This window comes from Sinohyriopsis cumingii, chromosome 9 (genome assembly GCF_028554795.1).
Source record: "Sinohyriopsis cumingii isolate HCF-2022 chromosome 9, ASM2855479v2, whole genome shotgun sequence".
NCBI classification, from domain to species: domain Eukaryota; kingdom Metazoa; phylum Mollusca; class Bivalvia; order Unionida; family Unionidae; genus Sinohyriopsis; species Sinohyriopsis cumingii.
This window is the reverse complement of record NC_142969.1, coordinates 122,787,056-122,802,306: the sequence shown is the minus strand read 5'-3', so window position 1 is coordinate 122,802,306 and position 15,251 is coordinate 122,787,056. Positions and strand designations below refer to the sequence as shown.

Genomic DNA, 15,251 nt, shown 5'->3' with positions numbered 1-15,251 from the left:
ATATAAAGAGATTTATATCATGCATAAAAAGTAACCTTTTTGTTACAATGTCAATTTGAAATGTACTAAGTCTAAACCAAATGTCAAAATCCTTTAAACAAATCCCATGGGCATTATGTGGCTCATTCCTGATATAATCAGATAACATCCACAATCAGCTATTTCTTTTTGTTGTTTTTTTTTTTTTTTTAATCAGCATGCTCCTCATGGTGGGTTACCTCCCTTTTACAACAGGATATCCCCACTGCCATAACCTCACAAATTTGGTGAGAACCATACACTCTCAGGCCTGTATCATGATCATGAACTTTAACTGTATTTGCTGAGAACTTTTCTCCACAATTGCTTCAGCACAGAACGACAATTTTACCCAATACAAAGTTTGAAAAAGTCTTGAAATTCCTTGCATGAGAATAGAGCTGACAATATCACAATGTAACATGTGGGCAGATATCACAAATTTACTGATGTCACCGTGAAATACATCTCAGTCACCATGAATAGTCCGGTTCAGCATCCTTCTCTTGAAATATTTTAGTTGGTGATAAAAGAAGCAAGGATCCAGTCAACTTAATCTTGTTATTGTAGTGCATGATTACAAAGGACTATGATTTAGATGACCAAGGGGTCAAAACAGCCATATAGCATTAACATGTTCTGAAAGAATATGACCTGTGAGGAGCATGTTGATCAAGCATTAAGTCTATCAACAACTCCACCCCACCCCCCATTTTATTCTGCAGACATTAATCAATTACCCTGACAAAATGTTTGTCTCTCGAAAAATCTAAATTTTATGTTTGGCCATATTCTATACTTTGTGGCTTCAAAACCATACAGAATTTATTAATTTTTGAGTATATCAATTATTCTGCTTTTGGAATGAATAATATACTTAAATCTGTGTACTGGGGAAGATGTCTTCGTGTTTCCACAAAAGAATCAGTGATTAGTACTAATAGCATCATACCAAGTTTCCCAGGCCTTTGCAGTTTAACCATAATTTCCTGCTAAAATACTCAGGATAGATAGGAACAAGCAGCTATGGAATGCAATCCTGTTTTGCTGCATGATCTGACTAAACCTTATTATTAACTAAAGAAAGGTCACTGTGACCTACTTATGCTTGCCGAGAGTAATCTTCTAGATGAATGCATAAATGAAGTTTCCTGACTGTAAATGAAAGAAATGAAGCATTACAAAAGTCAAAGCATTGAGAATACATGACTTGCAACCTTGAAATTATTCTGATTCATACAAGATTGGAAGGAAGAATGCAACTCAGGAGATGCTGCAATTCAGTGTCCCTTTAAGACCATGAATATACAGCTATAAATAAAATTTACAATCTATTTCTAACGTTTCTTTGCTTTATATGTCACAAGAGAATTTATATTGACATCTGAAACAGCTGATGAATTATTTTATTTAAATAATTTTTTAAAAGCTTTTTCAACTACTGTTACAAATAGTACATATCAAAGGGAGATAAATCGAAGGCATAAATATTTACCTAAGAGTTGCCTCCCTTGACAAACTTGCCAGGTAGGCCACACTTTCTATTCTTTGTTACAGGCTTAAAAGTTAGTTACTATTATTAGTATTACAAACTTTATCTCATAAAATAGAAAAGATATCATGCCATAGGCAGAGGGGGATAGAAATCCCTCCAAGCCATCAAAAAAACAACATTAACAGCTCAACCATACAAACACAAATTTTGTTGGATAAATGATACTAATGTCTAGCATTATATTTGATGGAAAGGCAGGAAACAAAATTGATAGACACATTCAAGATCTTTCTTCAGAATTTAGTTACATGCTTGTACATACCTCTGGTGCAGCTGGCATGGCTATCTGCCCTGCTGGAAGTGTGTATGCCTGACCCCCAGCTGTGAAAACCACTGGGGGAACAGTGGGCTTTGGACGGTAAGGGATAGTCGCTCCTTTAGGGGGGGACTGAAGGAGAAAGAGGAGGACCCAGGATAAAAAAAAGAATGAAAGGAAAAAATACAGGATGTTCAATCTCCATGGAGTCCAATAGATGGGCTGCAAAAATGTACTGCCTGGTAACAAAAACCTTTGTTGGTAAGTAAAAAAAATACTCTGATCTATAATGATGAGCCATTCCCCATTTTAGAAACGTTTAAAAATTCTAATTATCAGAAAGTTTTGTCCAGTGACAAAACAATCTCCAACTTTACACAAAATAAAATTTTGAATGCCTCCAGAATATTATTAAAATTCATACATGCTTGAAATTTCAAGAAAAATTTGCTGGTTTTTAAAGGCACATCAACACCAGAGAAAGTATAAAATTCCAATGCAATGGAGTAAACTGCTTGGCACAGAAATAAATAACAGCAGGTCACCCAGTCTGATCTATGCTGGATCTGAGCTGCCTACCTTTCACCTGCATATCCAGTGCAATAACCAGAAAGCAATTTTGGCTTAACTGCAAACTGTATGTAAATTGTATTATTTAAGTGCCATTACAATTTAAGAGTTCAGTCAATGCTTTCTAGTTATTACAAAAAGTATGCATAGAAAAATAATAACCTACTAGCACTACATACATCCTACTGACTTAGTAGCACCAGATACATCCAACTTAGTAGCACCAGATACATCCAACTGACTTAGTAGCACCAGATACATCCTACTTACTTAGTAGCACCAGATACATCCAACTGACTTAGTAGCACCAGACACATCCTACTAACTTAGTAGCACCAGACACATCCTACTTACTTAGTAGCACCAGATACATCCAACTGACTTAGTAGCACCAGATACATCCAACTGACTTAGTAGCACCAGATACATCCAACTGACTTAGTAGCACCAGACACATCCTACTTACTTAGTAGCACCAGATACATCCTACTTAATAGCACCAGATACATCCTACTTAGTAGCACCAGATACACCCAACTGACATAATAGCACCAGTACATCCTACTTAGTAGCACCAGATACATCCTACTAACTTAATAGCACCAGATACATCCAACTGACATGTAGCACCAGATACATCCAACTGACTTAGTAGCACCAGATACATCCTACTGACTTAGTAGCACCAGATACATCCTACTGGCTTTAAGTAGCACCAAATACATCCTACTGACTTAGTAGCACCTGATACATCCTACTGACAAAATTATTAATTTTTCAAAGTTATTTACTAAATTTAAACAATATGTATGGTCACACAAATTCTATGGAAATACTGTCAGACCAGTGATAGTTTCATATTTTTGCAGCCCACAAAGGTCAAATGGTTCAATGGTTCTGTGAAGATATAAATACAGGCAATAGTCAGTGTTCAGTACAGACACTGTACAACATCTGGATTTTGAGCAATTCAGCACATTCTCTTGGGGACTTGAAGGCTCCAGTGGAGCTACTGGAAAATGTGGAAATATGCTTGAAATAGGAAATGTCATTCAGGTCTGTCTCATTGCTACAACAGAATGTCACCTGTTAAGGTTCCCTAAAATTTCAAAATCATATGCTAACCATAGATGGGTACCTAGAAAATAATCTGGTAGCCCTAAGATGGGTACACAGAAAATATCCTGGTAGCCCTATGATGGGTACATAGAAAATAACCTGGTAGCCCTAAGATGGGTCCCTAGAAGTATCATGTTAGCTCTATGATGGGTACATAGAAAATAACCTGGTAGCTCTAAGATGGGTCCCTAGAAAGTATCATGTTAGATCTATGATGGGTACATAGAAAATAACCTGGTAGCTCTAAGATGGGTCCCTAGAAAATATCATGTTAGCCCTATGATAGAAAAGAACCCGAGATCCAAGCTTATATTCAGTAGAACAGAAGGTAGTCTAAACAAACTTGTTACCTTTAGGCGTTGCCACTTTCCTTGTTACATGTCAATGATAAATCATGTTCCCTTTCAAAAATATATTTTGATACTTGAAGAAAATGTATAATCATGTAGTATCATTTTCCTTCTTACAAGTCAATAGTCAATAATAAGTCATTTTCCTATTAAAGATATTTTTATAATTTGAAACTCAAAGAAAATGTCATATGATCACACAGTACTATTCTGCTTGCCCCAAGTCACAATAAATCATTATCATTTATAACATATTTTATATTTTGAAACATGAATAACATATATCAACATGCAGTAGCCCACCTGAAATAATAAAAAAATGTTTCCTATGTGCAACATTCTGACAGCGCCTGGGTACAAAATATGTCCAACTCTGAACTGAATGACAATTCTATCATGCAATGCCTTAAAAGCAGCAAAATTTACCTTGCATAATAACAAATGACTATGAAAATTTTAAAAAATTATGTGACATATATGTCCACAAATTTAATATTTCCATCAACTCTACATCTCTCATCAGTCAGTTACTTATTTATTTTTTAATTTACCACTTGTGTAAGCTGTCACATTTTTGTCCAATCACACAAACAACAAAAAATCCTCTGAAAGTTTTAAGGACTGAATTACCGATCTTATTTATTCTAACTAGCTGATTCAAAATTGTCATTTTTTTCTTCTTCCTTATTTCAGGAACATGACCTCTGTATAAATTAAATCGAGGTGAAATTTAACAGTAACTAGAATGGACTGGTTGCACGAGTTGATACTTATGAGCAGAGTATATGTGGAATTAGTAAAGCTGATCTAGGGAACCAGTCTATCAAAGCTACAAACTATAGTGGAATTTGAAATCATATATAAATATGTGGGAGACCAAAGAAAAGAAAAGTAAAAAATGTAGATTAGGAATTGGTCTGTCAAAGCTGCTGGCAAGTCAACACCAAAATTTTTAAAAGTGCTGGACCAGGAGATTATTGTGGAGGTTTTGATTTGTTTAAATCACATGTGCAAAGCAAGATGAAAACAACTCATATCACAAAACATGACTGAAGCCAATGTGGGGAAGAAAAATTTAGTAAACTGATGGAAAAACAATGTGTCTGGGTTGTCAGTGCCTCAATTTGAAGGTCACAGTGACCGACCATACATGGTTGCAAACATGCGTGTACAAGTCCTTTACAAAAAAGCAACTGCTTTCTTTACAATAAAAGTATTTGTTAATGTACTCGTGATTGATAGACATTTCTTTCTTGACAACTTAAAATCTTTACTGACTTAATTCACAGGCTGATATATTGTAAAACTGCTGAGCTTGACATTAGATGATAGTGTATATATAAAGCCTATGGTGAGTTTTGATTTATTCCAATGAAGTCATATGCTTGAGTTCTTGCTGTACTGTGCTATAATCTTCAGGCCCAATGCCAGGCCTAATTAATGTACTTCTGTCCTAACTAATTGGTGTCAGCCCTAATTAGTGGACTTCAGGCCTAATTAATGTATTTCAGGCCTAATTAACATACTTCAGACCTAACTAATGGATTTCTGGAACAAATACTGCACTTGGGGCCTAATTAATGGACTTCAGACCTAATTAATGGATTTCAGACCTAATTAATGAGACTTCAGGCCTAATTATAGGAAGAGTCATACATGCTGAATGAAATATCCATATAGATATAACTGGTAAGTTAGGGATATAAAAAAGTGTATTTAAGGGATAAAATGGAGTTGTGAAACATGTATATAGTACTTATATTTTATTCTGACAAACCAAGGTACCTTAAATCTGTAACACTATACACATGATAATCAGATGTGACGAGTTTGGAGAAGTCTTGTAATACAATTTATTGCTGGTCAAAACTTGCTGTACACAGTATTCAGTTGACATTAGTTTGGCTTGATGCTTTTTGGCACAGCAATACAAATAGGTTATTTAGTGCAGAGGCAACTGGAGTAAAGTGCTTTGCCCAAGAACAAACCAGGCTAGATAAACCAGGCTGATCCCTGGGAATAGTCACTGAAACACATGGTCTGTAAAAGCAACTTCATTCAACCTTGCAGCCATCCAGGGCCCCTACAAACTGGCAGAACTACTCCAATCATGTAAATACAAGCAGAACTACTCCAATCATGTAAATACAGGTAGAAATACTCCAATCATGTAAATACAGGTAGAACTACTCCAATCAAGAAAATACAAGTATAACTACTCCAATTGTGTAAAATACAAGCAGAACTACTCCAATCATGTAAATACAGGTAGAACTACCCCAATCGTGTAAAATACAAGTAGAACTACTCCAATCGGGTAAATACAGGTAGAACTACTCCAATTATGTAAATACAGGTTGAACTACTCCAATTGTGTAAAATACAAGTAGAACTACTCCAATTATGTAAATACAGGTTGAACTACTCCAATTGTGTAAAATACAAGTAGAACTACTCCAATCATGTAAATACAGGTTGAACTACTCCAATCATATAAATACAGGTTGAACTACTCCAATGATGTAAATACAGGTAGAACTACTAAAATCAAGAAAATACAAGTATAACTACTCCAATCATGTAAATACAAGTAGAACTACTCCAATCATGTAAATACAGGTTGAACTACTCCAATTATGTAAATACAGGTAGAACTGCTCGAACCATCTAAATACAGGTAGAACTACTCCAATCATCTAAATACAGGAAGAATACTCAAAATGTGTAAAAACAGGAAGAACTACTCCAATCATGTACCTACATGTAGGACTACTTCAATTGTGTACTCATGTAAATCCATCTATGAATATTCATGTGCAACAAAAAAATAATGCCATAAACTGAGTAAACATGTTAATGCAGCACAGATCAATTTCATGAATTGCAGCCATTTCAACCACTTCATAAAGACCTGTTTTTTTAACTCTGCCATCTGAGAAGTCCATTAATTAAGACTTGTTCTGGATACTATGATAAATTACCCTCAGGTAAAAAAACAGATGCTATACCTAAGATTGCAAGATACTTTTCAACCAGTGGATTATGTGACAAAATCCTGCCACACATACAGTTCCTAATTTGGTATGCATCATGTACAGTTAACCTTATCTAAAATTTATCTTTTTTAAAACTTGCTATTTTTGCACAGATAAAGATCCAAACAATCTAAAATCACCACAAAGTATAGGTCGTTGTACTACTCTCAGATGAGTATCTCCAAGTGAGGGTCATTAATGATAAAAGCACAGGGGAAAATGTCGCTAACTGCCCATAGATAGCTGTGTAAGTATCTATAACTTCTTCACAGATCAAAGCGGCCAATGTGGGTATGTGAGAAAGCTTGCCAGTAGCTCCTTGTGGGTTGGTGGTTCTTTCCGGGGTTTTCCCAGGTTCTTCCTCTACCATTAATACTGGCTGCCATGTATAGTCTATCATGTGATGAAAAATGGCATTAAACCCTACAACAACAACAACAGATCAAAGACTAACCTTAAAACATGAAGAAAATGACAAGTTGATGAACCAACAGTTTTTAGTATGACAAAGATATCAATATCACATCGGTTTTCTAAAGCACTGATGATTTAAGGTTGACTTTATTAAGTTCTTTCACAGGACTATAATTTTAATCATTAAAATTGAAAAAGCATTTCTTTTTCATAATTTAATCAGAGAGATGTCACAACCCTGTTGTTTTAAGTCCAATTTCTCAGAGTTCACAGACCTACAAGACATCTATGCAAAAAGTGACATCATATCTATAAAGGATTGTAATAATAACATCATTTTGAGCTGTGCAATAATAGTTGATTATTAAAATGTGGACTGGTTTTGTGGGATTTTTAAAATGTGGACTGGTATTGTAGGATTTTAAAAATGGACTGGTATTATGGGATTTTTGAAAATCAGAACAAATTATGAGAGGTTATAAAGGGTTGATACATCTTCGGCTGGTACAAATTTTGCTGTTGGGAACTGCACAACACAAAAAGGGTCATTTAAAAAAATTCTGCTTGATTCTGCTTATATATGCCACACACAGATTAAAAGGGTGCTTGCTTACACCAAAATGTATGATCCATCCTTATGTATCCACCCAACGTGAATTATAAAATATAACTTTTATTATAAAATCTAAAATCAATCAATTATAAAGTCTTTTTGGTGGCTAAAACTTATTTCAAGAAAACCAATTATCTTTCTTGGGCAGTCACTACATAGCTTTGTCTATGCCAACAAATCCAACCCAGACCACAGAGGCACAAAGCAAATGACTCAATTGATATTACATGTTAATATACAAAAACACAAATTGTAAAGATCATTTTTGTTGTGAAATAGCCCATATATATATATATATATATATATATATATATATATATATATATATATGAATGAAAGAATAAAAAACTAACTTTTCTTTAAAATACAGCTGTCATTACAACAAGAGGTAACCATATATATATATATATATATATATATATATATATATATATATATAGGTTTCCATGGTAACATTGACAAATAACAGGTTATAAGATTATTAGTACATGCGGACTAAGCTTTGACCTAAGGGGCAAGGCACAATACTGATAAATTAATACTTAGCAGCGCAATGGAAAAAATGGAGTACATTGTCACAATGACAGTTAATTGCTGTACAGCTGCTAAATAGAATCTGGTATTAATTTGCATAATAATAATAATAATAATAATAATAATAATGAGAAAATAAAAACTAAAGGTTTCTGATCCATCCATTCCTGGCAATAATTGACCGTAAGCTCCTACTGAGATGGGAATTAACACAATACCCTGGATAAAGACAGGGGGTGGGGATGGTCCAAGCTACTTGGGGGATAGAATTAATCTGGGAACAGCTGTGGGACGAGGAAGCGTAATAACATCGAACAATTTTTCTCACCTCATTTAGTAATGGAGTATGTCAGTTTTGAATCCTAGAATATAATATTGGAATAGAAATTTACAACTAATGTTGTGAATAGTTTTACAAATATTAACTGGATTAATAACTGAGGAACACATTTCCAAAATTACAAAATATGTTTAACTATTTAAACAATCAGGTAGTATTAAAGGCAATGCACCAAAAGAAATGGGGAGTAGAAAGAAAAATTGAACAATCATATTTTGCTATCAATTAAATTAGTAATATTTCGGTTTATTTATCTTCCTTCAACAAAAAATGTGATACAAATACAAGATTAAAACAGTAAAAATGAAATATATCAAGAAAGTCAATTACATCAGCAAATATGATAGCATTAGTAATGACTTGCATGCAGTGTGTGTAGTCTGGTATCAAATTATGATTTACACGCTAACTGCAATGGGCTTCAAATTACCAATCACTGCTGAAAACATTTATTTCGAAGTTTAAGTGTGGATTCTCTTGAGCTGATTCCAGTGGGAGTTCTTTTAATAAATTTAATCATATGACTGTCTCAGTCCTAATGCCCAGTGGTCTGATACATGTGCTGTTATGTATTCACTTTAACTCCAAAAATGTAAACAAACCTCCAATGTGACCATTCAAGATGCTTTCTTACAGTTCGAAATTCAGTTACCAAGGAGATACGAACTCATACTTACGTCGAGCATAATACCAGAAACATTTCTAATGCACTGTGTCACTGCTTCTGCTGTACCAGAAATTGTGACCGCTCTCTCCGTAGAGTTCGGCAGCATTTCACTGGCTACCTGTATTGAAGCACCCGTGCTCTGAAAAAGCAAACATGTACATTCCTTTTATTTATTTTCCTCAGAAAAAGAAAGATATACGTATCAAAATAACTATTCTATATCCTATTTAATCATTTTTCAGATAAGATTATGATATATGCTTATCCCATCAAAAAAATTATTGGGATATTATTGGGATTTCAGAAAATTATGGGGTGAAAAATATAGGAATTTTATACAAAATATTGGAATGGGTTGAAGATTAGTGATATCTGTCTCGCCATTTTTTTATACTGGTGAGACCCCCCAAAGTCAGCATACTTCTCTGATTTCTTTAATTTTTGAGCCTCCTTTTCCGATTAAAGACCCGCACTGACTAGCTGGCACAACCAAACGAAGTGTAATAGGGGGCTTAGGCACAGTGGGTGTATTCTGTAGATCCTGAAATATGAAAAGAAAATAGGTGAAGAAAAAACCCAAATATAGTAATAGAGAATACAAACTGAAAGTGCAAAACAACAAAGATAGGCCTAGAATATGGGGGCCAATGATCTAAAGTGTGGTTTTTAGTTTAAAATAAAACAGATTCTGCTAAAATAAACCCCAATGTTTTCTCTTTGAGAAACATGTACTACTACAAAGCACTCCCTCACTTTAAGGTCCTTCATTATATCACTATTCCTGTTATAATGTGGGTATAGTCATGGATACCATTTCATTAAATGGCAGTAAATTAGATGTACAATGTACTTCACTTTAAGTTGGTCTCACAACAAGGCACTGTACTCCACGACTCCTATGTACAGCATTATGAGCCAGTACTGTACTATATTTTCAAAATAATATTTATTGATATAGAATACAAATGCTCAGGAAATGTCATGCCCTAATCCCCAAAATTTAAAATCCTAAACCCACCAATCCCTACCCTTGGTGGTGAAAGGAAATTCTAATGCTAATATTGATGTTTACAAGGCACTGTGTGTGACTATCTTCAGTGATGTTGTGAGGTAGACACTGTGTATGACTATCTTAAATGTCACAAGGTAGGCACTGTGTACGACCATCTTAAATGTCACGAGGTAGGCACTGTGTACAACTATCTTAAATGTTATGAAGTAGGCACTGTGTATGACTATCTTAAATGTTGTGAGGAAGGTAAATGTCACGAGGTAGGCACTGTGTACGACCATCTTAAATGTCACGAGGTAGGCACTGTGTATGATTATCTTAAATGTTGTGAGGTAGGCACTGTGTACAACTATCTTAAATGTTATGAAGTAGGCACTGTGTATGACTATCTTAAATGTTATGAGGTAGGCAATGTGTACGATTATCTTAAATGTTGTGAGGTATGTACTGTGTACAACTATCTTAAATGTTGAGAAATAGAAACTGCGATGCAGCTGCAAAGTTTCCTTCCGCAAATCATAAACCACAACTGAAACTCAAATCTTTTGTGGCCACTAGATTAAAGGAGTTTTAATAAAAATTAGTAATAAGGCTTTCTATTTGAATGAAATATTGTCATTATTCTAACAGTTCATAGAAAAATAGCCCTCATGAAAAATGATCACTCCTATCCACAAATGACCATACATTCACTAATGAACTTAATGCTGCAATGTTTACCACAATTTCTGAAGTAAAGACAGTAAACATTAACTAAAATTATGTCATTTAATCCATACAATTAAAAACTCAACCTTTCCTCCTGATCAGCATGAGACTTAGTACTGAGTTATTTAAGTTAGGCCGTTGCCAATGAGTATGTCATATTTCATTGAACCTGTATTAAGTTAGGCCATTGTCAATGAGTATGTCATATCTCAATGAACTTGTATTAAGTAAGGCCATTGTCAATGAGCATGTCATATCTCACTGAACTTGTATTAAGTTAGGCCATTGTCAATGAGTATGTCATATCTCAATGAACTTGTATTAAGTAAGGCCATTGTCAATGAGCATGTCATATCTCAATGAACTTGTATTAAGTTAGGCCATTGTCAATGAGCATGTCATATCTCAATGAACTTGTATTAAGTTAGGCCATTGTCAATGAGTATGTCATATCTCACCGAACTTGTAGTTGTTTCATTTCCTGTGTCTTTTATCTCATATTATACAATAATGTTGTATACCCTATATGCCCCTGGAAGAGGTACTTGGGTCAGCTGACAGAGGGTGGGGTTATATGTATACAGAGTGAATCATTTAAAGTTGCTGCTGTATTAATTGTTTCCATATTACACTGCATGATTTTTGAGCTTACTGATTCTGCTGACACTGAAATTGCATTTTTGTTTCAAAATGAAGAAAGATTTGTGATTCCAGAGATTTTGCAAGTGTTTTGTGCTTCTTGCTTTTCTCAAGCGATTTTAATGCACTCTTGACACATTTCAAAGATCTACATCTTACAATAACATGCACAGTACTCTTTGTACCTATCTTCTCTGACACAACTGTAGTCATATAACCACTCATGTTGAACACACTTTCCAGTCCTGACAAAACAGGTTAATTCTCATTCATGCATGTTGGCCATTTGTATTGTTAAGAAGTACTTTAAAATAATTTTCTTCACCCAATCTGACCATTTGTATTGTTAACTGGAAAATCGCTAGTCTTTTCTATCACATCAGAATTTCTTTTGTGAACTACTTGGAACATCACTCTGCTGCCTACAAAAAGGTAACAGTAAGAGCTACTGGATAGGCACAAGATCCAAAAGTGGTAACCATGCACATTTTGACAACTGGTGCACTTTTTTATTTTTGATGAAAAACTGTAAACTTGAAATCTTTTTGTGGCACACATCTCTGATCATGCGAAATTCAATGGCTTTTAAAAGGCCATTTGTCGGAATTCAAGAAGGTTTCAGGTACTAGTTTATTTTAAGGACTTTTATAAGTTACAAGTGAAATTCCATGACTTTTCAAGGCTGTGTGAACCATGATTATTTCGGATTAACAACAATTTACTGGGTCCATATTAACATTGTTTGATGGGGCCCCGAGTGGTCTAAAGTGCTCACCATTATGGATCACTGCCATCACCATTATGGATCACTGCCATCTCACCTCTGTCTTAATGAGTTTGAGTCTCTGGCTCGGCCAATGTGGGTATGTGAGAAAGCTTGCCATGGGTTGGTGGTTCATTCTGGGGTTTTCCCAGGTTCTACCTCCACCATGTATACTGGCCGCCATGTATAGCCTATCTTGTGCTGAAAAATGGTGTTAAACCCTGCAAAACAACATTTTATGATATTTGTGTGGTGTTTTAATTTAACAACACTGTACTTTTTGTCATTATTCCTTTGGTTCACATTAACCTTTATGACACTTTTGGTGTGTTTTAATTTAACACCCATTATAAATTATTCCCATGCATACCAACTTTTCATGCTGTTTTTGTGGTGTTTTAATTTAAAAACAATATCCTTATAACATTAATCTCTGGTTTCACATTAATTTTGTTATGAAATTTTGACAGATGTTTTCTTTCCTGCAGATCTGAATCAACACCACTATAAAGGAACTAAAAACCACATTAAAATAAACTACTTTGCACTAGTGTCCTTACCTCTTCAAATTTTTGACAAATCATTGTGAATGCTTTGTGAATTGTGTCTATGGTTCCTGTGATTGTAACAATTCTCTCCGGACAGGAACCATCAGATATGTTGATTTTAGCACCACTCTGAAATGAAAAAAAAATAATATTTATTTGCCATAATATTTACATATAAACCTGAATGTGGCCAATTTGTAGGTATTTACCACAACCCATGAAAACAACCTCCTGATATTTTACTGAAGAAAAAAAAAATCTTGATTAATTAGGATCACATAAAAGCAACATAGATTCGTCCACTTTGAATCAAAACTCATGTTAAGCAGTATGGAAAATTGCAGGTACTCTCAGATTATATATATTTTTAATTTATTATATGATGCCAAAGCTGCATGACACACAGTTGCTAGTTGTTTCAAATGACATACAAACACCATATTGTATTAAATTATGATGAATGATTTCTCAGCTGTGCTGATTACTGCTGAGGTAGATATCTAAAACCAATTAATAAAGGGCAATACCTCTGCCAAAATTGGTCATGGAAAGACAAGCAGATGATTGTTTATGTTTGTGCACAAGTTGCAACAGTTAGCTCCCTTTCCCCTCCATCCCAAGTAACTCATTGCTGTATTTAACAACAAAGGGACTGATGCTCCACTGGATGAAAATAATTCACAGAATTCAAGATTAAGACCTTTTTGCAACAGTTATCTCCCTTTCCCCTCCATCCCAAATAACTGCTAAATATAATAAAATCATTTCATATGCCATATATTCTTGATTATGAGTCCAATCCCCACCACAAACAACACAGACCCTGATCCAATGTCACATTGCACACCAACAGATCAAGGTCTATGTTGTTTGTTCTGTTGATTAGTCATAACAAAGTGCATAGATTCAGGTCTGCCACCATATTATGCAACTGGATCTGACTTATGAGTATGGGCTTTGGTATATCATTAATACAGATCCAATTTCTTGGGACACTCTGATCATATGGACCCACAAAGTGTCCCAAGAATACCCACAAAGTGTCCCAAGAATACAAACTTTATTCTGATTTATCAGTAATTAGGACAAGAAGTTTTATTGGCAAATACCCAAATTCATGGAATATAATTGAGTAATTACAATGAGATAATATCCAGCATTCTGGAAGGTACAATTATCCATCAAGAACATACAAGATCACGTGATTTGCTTGCAAAATAAGCAAGTCACATGATGACTGGCAATAGTCAAATAAAACTGGGTAACACCAAATGGCAGACAACATCCACTTGTGACGTTAAATGCAGATTCCTATTTACTGAACAATATGTACTAATTTCAAACAATAAAATTTCATTTGCTCAATAACACAAGTCTACTCACATCTTCTCTGTATTTCTTGATATTGTCTCCTTTCTGAAAATAGAAACAAAATCAGATATGCAAAATCCCTTATGAAGCAGACTTAAGCATCTTGTAATGTTTCAAAAACCTGGTTTAATGGTGTCAGAATCTTTATAAAAGATTACTGTGATTTTCCATGATACACTCGTGTTTGCTGATATAAAAGGTAAGATGTTTATGTTATAAAGAATAACCGACAGATTATCTCTTTGTTTTTGTTGGTATCAACAGCATTTTGAAGACATTATTTGTTACTTCATGTGGTGAAAATGGCAGCAATCTGCCTTTTCCCCAGACATACCAAGGCTGCTAATCTGCGATGGCCTAGGCACATACTAAATCTGTGACTTTGGATTTCAGCTATGATGCTAATTTGTTGAACGATAAATCTATTTCGCACTTTTGAAAAAATGTACAGGGCTGGCTTATGAGCTGATCCAAGGAAAATACTGTATATGCAGGTTTAACTGCCACCATCAGATCTGTCCAGATTGGTTACTATGATGTAACCTTGGCAAGGCACTTTACATGTTGGCAACACATAGCCTTTATTGTGTTGCTGTGCTATAAAACACCAAACGAAACAAAACCCCAATCTACAAATCATACCTGCCTGTCTGATATAGGTATTCCACCATGATAATCCCCATGGGCCAGGCGTATAAATATGACCTAAAGTACAGTGAAATTATTATGTGAAAAGGAT

General features: G+C 34.7%; 1 protein-coding gene across 13 annotated transcripts in view; it reads right to left on the bottom strand.

Annotated features, from left to right (window-relative positions):
- LOC149792818 (poly(rC)-binding protein 3-like) overlaps positions 1-15,251 on the bottom strand; it is a 274,568-nt gene that overhangs the window by 34,614 nt on the left and 224,703 nt on the right. For all 13 annotated transcript variants that reach the window (XM_089971275.1, XM_089971288.1, XM_089971285.1 and 10 more), the window contains 5 exons: positions 14,525-14,557; positions 13,154-13,270; positions 9,893-10,012; positions 9,482-9,610; positions 1,836-1,961 (listed from right to left, as the gene is read on the bottom strand). In XM_089971275.1, the coding sequence (XP_089827401.1) occupies positions 1,836-1,961; positions 9,482-9,610; positions 9,893-10,012; positions 13,154-13,270; positions 14,525-14,557 (525 nt within the window). The remainder of the gene's footprint in view (positions 1-1,835; positions 1,962-9,481; positions 9,611-9,892; positions 10,013-13,153; positions 13,271-14,524; positions 14,558-15,251) is intronic.